We start from the raw sequence: 5,805 nt of genomic DNA on the forward strand, positions 1-5,805 counted from the left end.
TTTGTGCTTTTTCATGGTTAAACAATTCTTACGAACTCTTTGGAGTAATTTACAAAGAAATATTTTTCAGATTTAACAAATAAATTCTCGAAGTAAATGTTTTGCGACTTATAATTTGCAATTTAATTATTAAAAATCATTTAAATAAATTGAAAGATTTAAAAAAAAACTAAAAATGAGGTAAAATCTAAAATCTTAAAAAAATAATGAAATAATTTATATTATATTATTGATATATTTTATAATTTTTATAGTTTAAATTGGTATATCAAAATTAAAAATAAATTTTTTATTTGATGATTCATACAATATCTACTCGACAAAAATCAATAGCTAATTAAATAAATATTTCATAAATATTTTCTGATGTCGATTCAGTTCCATCAATGTAAGATTAATTTTAATCTCGGTTCAATTCACTCTTTATCTTCTTGTAATTCAAAGAATTAGATATCAATGATAGAATTTTTATATTATTAGATATTGATGATAGAATTTTAATCTCGGTTCAATTTAATTTTTATGTTCTAATTCTAAGAATCGAGATTGTCGTTAATCTTACATTAATGAAAAATCAGGCTTTATTATTTTATGCCAATACTGTATATCTGTAGCCCATGCATTTTGAAAAAAACTTAAATTTTGACATTATAGGTAAATGTTATACCTAAATCCTGTATACATCATTTTATTAAATAACATAATCTTTCTAGTATAAAATGTAAAATATTATATTACATGCATTATATCACATGCAAAACAATACAATACGTAAAAGTCATAAAAAATTTTTTTTGAGCGCTTTCTTTTAATAAATCGAAAAAGTAAGGCACTGTACTTTATTTTGTCCGAAAGAAATGAAAATTTACGAAGTGAGAATTGTATCTCTTTACAAAGATAACAATTGTAATTCATTTGACAAGTTCAAAACTGGACAATCGACAAATATTTTGGTATTCCTCACTTCCTTTATTACAGCTTCAGTCTTTTTCAGATATTCCTTTATGTGGTCTTTGGTGAGATATGGTGCTTTGCCAGCATCATAAATAAGAAACCAGTTGATCACATTTCTGTAAAAGTTATCGTAGAAGATTTGCGGCGTGTTAAAAGTCTTGCCCATATCTGCAACGATTAGTTCCTCCAACTCGTGCTCGGAAGGTTGATACACCATGAACACTAATTTTCTCAGAAAGCCAGATATAATATTCTCGTCCTCTTTAATGTTGTATAGACATACCATTATTCTGGGCACCTTTTTTAATGCTTTTATGTCAATACGATATCTCTTGCCCTTTCCCTCGAAACCATAGAGTCTATCATTTTCTACTGGTACTAAGAAATTAAATGCTTCAATGTTCATGTTTGTAAAAATTGTTAGGTCCAGGATTTGATCGGGTGTGATCTTTTCGAAGCTATCAAGCAAATTTACGTAGGCTTTGAATAGATAGATCAAACTGCCTTGACGATGCAATTTATGCTGAGATAATAAATGGTAACTAGTGATATTGGAGTTTTTTGTCAAGGATCTCTTGTGCTTGATTTGCATGAAACGATACATATATTTTTTATCGGAGATGCTTCCGTCCGCCTTTATATCATTAATGGCATATTTCAAAACAAGATCATGAAATCCAAGCGCGTTCTGTACTTCCGTAGCCAACCACCAATTGCTGATCCTCGCATCCTTCTGGCACATCAGCTTCCATGCGATCCATGTTATGAGCTTCACTTGGTAAACAATACCGCGCGTGGGGCCGGTTTTTAAATAGGAGGCTGCATATTGATTGTCCGAGTCTGCGGAATTAACATTATTACATTAGATTATATTATAAAACTAGGATATCACGCGCGATAAAGATTTGTGATTTTATAATAATGAAAAAAATTGTGATCATTAATAAATAAAGTATCTTATATATAAGCGGAAAAAGAGTTATAACTGTAAAGCAGAATTTTAATACAAAGCTTATCAAATTGTTTGATAATGGAAAAATGTTAATTAGTAAAAATAATGCCACATAAATTTCACTAGAACACTAATGTTTCATAAAAATTAAACTTTTTAAGTATACATCTTGTAAACGTTGAGACTAGAGAAAAAACAAAGATAGAAAGCTAAATTTTAAAATTATTAGATATCTAAAAATAAATAATAAATATTAATAAAATGCTAAAAAATGTTTAAGAATTGATAGATTTAAATATGATATCGATATTACTATCGATGTCGTCATAACGAGGATCGACGAATCAACTAAGCTATAATTAAATCTGATACAAAAGAAATGCTGATAAAAAAGAAATACGAGTCGGTCATAAAGTGATATATGATTCTCTTAGCGCGATTAGAAAGAGAGATGTTAAATTCTTTACATATGAATTTTATTTCCTGCTGTCGATTCAAGAAATGCTTATTGAACATTATGTGCTAGTGTGTAAACTTTGAGTAATATTTATGTTATTTGACATTAAATTGATGAGGAAAAAGATCAAGATAATTCAATCGATATTTATTGCAACCTTGACAAAGAATGATATCTCAAGTGTGATATTAAATGTAGGTAGATCGTTCAACAATTGCGATATAGGGCAATATAATGATATCATTCGATTACACATCGATGTCCGATTATTCTAAAAATCATTGAAGACGGATATACAACTGATCGACAAAGTTATCACTGAACTTTATTTTGTTAATTTTAATATGCACATGCACAATGTATATTTCATATATATATATATATATATATATAATATATACATATACATATATATAGAGTGTACATATATATAGTGTGCGTGCATAATATAAATGTATATTAGACTATTAATAATGTAAAGTAAAAATAGATTTCTGTCATTACTTAATATATATGTATGTTACTATACGCTGAAGATGGCTCAAAGCAGAGTCGAGACGTTCATTTCTGAGAATTATGCATTGTAAATTAGATTTTTTTTGCACTAACGACAGCTTTGATTAATTGATTTTTATCTTTAGCCTTTTTCTTATGTTATTAAATATACATTAAATACATTTAATTAGATGCATATATAATATAAATAAATAATAATAATAATATAATTTATGTATTAAATTGAATTATGATTAACTATAATATGAATTATAATTAACTATTAATAATTTTCCATAGAATTCGAAATAATTATAACGAATAAATTACAAAATGTACATATACAGGGTGTTCCATTTTAATCGATCACCTCAAATATTTCTTAAACAATGAATTTTAAGGAAAAATGTTTCAGATAAAACTTTTGAGACTTTGAGGGGGATATAAGATGGTATCATTAGTTTGATTGATTTTAGGTGGCGTCGTCGAGGTCAGGGCAAGGTTACTTTGAATTTTTTTTTAAATGAAACTCCTTATTTTTCATTACGTATTCATGTAGCTTACCTTGAGAGTTTTCCAAAATACTGTAAGTTCATTTTCGTTAAGTACTTTTCGAGTTATAAGGCTTGCAAGTTACAGCACCGCAGACATTAGCATTACAAAGTGCCCGACTGATGGTTAAAACCTCTTAAATATTGTTCAGAATCATTCTGAATAATATTTGTCAAATTCAAAATCATTGGAGATTGTACTTCTTATTTTCATTTTTATGTAGAATTTTTAGTGCAAAAATAAATTTTTGTCTGAAACATTTTTCCTTAAAATGCATTGTTCAAGAGATATTTGAGGTGATCGATTAAAATGAGATATCCTGTATACAACGTTGTAAGTAATTTATTATTTATGAATTCAATTTATTGCAAATCTGATATTACAGCTATCACGATACAAGTCGGAATGGATTCCGATTGGAATTAATGCTTTTTTTCTCTAGAAAATACAATAGAAATCTAGGCAATAATTGAATAATTCTCGGAATTATTCAATATATTGGAAAAATCAATTTTGAATAATTCCATACTGTATCCTGGAGAAATGAAGGAATCAATTGTGCCGAGCAAAGTGCACTGAAAGTGGATTAAACGTGTGTAAAGCATATAGCTGTGCGTCTGATACACACGTCAATTGGCATTACAGTAATGTCAACATTGATTGATGTTAGCCGACACGCGCGCGTTCTGGAATCTTTCATTCGCGATAAAAATTGTAGTACTATACAGCAGTGGGACGTTATGGAGAAGAATTGATGATCATGATAAATATTTGAACATGCGAAGACAGATACTTACAATTATTAAAACATTATGATTTTCGAATTTAAGAGAGTTCGTGTCTCCAAAGTATTACAATTTCGTTAGATATACATGAGAGCATCTATTTTTAAAACTATTTGATATCCTGTTTCGATAAAATGCATTCAATATAAACGATTCAGTATATATTTTTATGATATCAGATAAAACTGTGAAATTTAGATGTCAAAAGAAAGACAAATAATATGTGATAAAACTAAGAAAAAAATGAATATCTGACACTATTATATTGATAAATTTCTAAATTGTATTATTAATTGTATTTTCTTCTTTTATATTATTTTATATATTAGATATACAGGAATTAATAATTAAATCGATATTTGTCACGATGAAGAATTATATACATACAATCTCGTATAAATGTAAAGAAATTATTTTTTTATAAATATTTTAATTGTAATTATAAAGAAATATTATAACGTTATTGTGTGATATCACTATATGTATGTACATTTAAAAAATATTTTTTAATTTAAACAATCGCTGCATAAAAAGACAAAAAAAAACAACAAAGTGACAAGTAAAAATATCAAAATCGATCCTAAAAATTTGCTTTTCATTATTTAAAAAGTACTAATTTCTTATTTGCGTATCACTTTTCTATCAATGCAACGTTATACATGTATCTATTTTTCAAAATATGCGTGTAAAGGATGATGCAACTGCGTATTGCGATTAGAAGATTAAGTCTATAATTAAGTGATATATCATAGAGAATATTTTGCAGAAAATATTTTGCATTCAATTCATAAGTATTTGGCTATTCGTAATTGCGTAACAGTAGTAACACTAATAATTACGTAAATACCTCGAAAATACCGATATTCCGATTGTTGCATTTACACACAAACTGTCAAAATAATACGCACACATATACACAAGTTTTTCGTTTAATTTTTCTGTTATATATAAATCTATACACAGGACTGCAATAATCGTATACTGACCGACTGCGACTCTGGTGGCGTTAAGCTTCTTTGTGCCTTTCTTATCCTCCATTTATCCGCTCTTAAAGCTTGTGTCTATAATTAGCACTCTTAATTAATAGTGTTAATCGCGACGTATGCGCTGATATACAGTTGGATGTCAACTACGTGGTGTCGATTCGTTACACACGCAATAAATATGTCTTTCCAACACGAAGTGACTGACGTTTCTGAAGGAAGAGGGAGAGTCCCGAAGAGCATAATGCCTCTCTCAGGAATCCCTGTAGCCTGCAATACAATATGGGTGGGAGAAGACGAATGCGTTTCGCGCGAGTGATGGTTGCGTACACTTGAGAAAAGAAATATTTAGAAATGAAAGCGATAAAGATAACGATAAACCAGGCAAACAGGTCGGTATAATCAGTATGCTTTGCTAATAAAACCGAACATCGCTAATTTTTTATGATGTATTTACACCCCTTACTTTTAAATTAATCACATGCAATTTTAAAACAAAAATTTACGAGATAAAATGTATTTTAACAATCAAACTGTCAATTTGAATTTTACACACAGAAAAATATATCATTCTATTGCTAAGAAAGTGATTACTTAGCAGGGACCTAGACTAAAAATTTTTTTCAG

The 5,805-nt window shown here is 28.3% G+C and overlaps 1 protein-coding gene across 1 annotated transcript; it reads right to left on the reverse strand.

The window, feature by feature from the left end:
* Nucleotides 1-889: 889 nt before the first annotated feature.
* Nucleotides 890-5,233, reverse strand: LOC105623030. The gene is made up of 2 exons (XM_012204433.1): nucleotides 5,182-5,233; nucleotides 890-1,794 (listed from the first exon to the last, which is right to left on the reverse strand). Exons 1-2 carry the CDS (start codon nucleotides 5,231-5,233, stop codon nucleotides 890-892), a joined length of 957 nt encoding a protein of 318 aa, XP_012059823.1.
* Nucleotides 5,234-5,805: the final 572 nt, after the last annotated feature.

Source organism: Atta cephalotes (genome assembly GCF_000143395.1).
Source record: "Atta cephalotes unplaced genomic scaffold scaffold00052, whole genome shotgun sequence".
Lineage (NCBI taxonomy): Eukaryota > Metazoa > Arthropoda > Insecta > Hymenoptera > Formicidae > Atta > Atta cephalotes.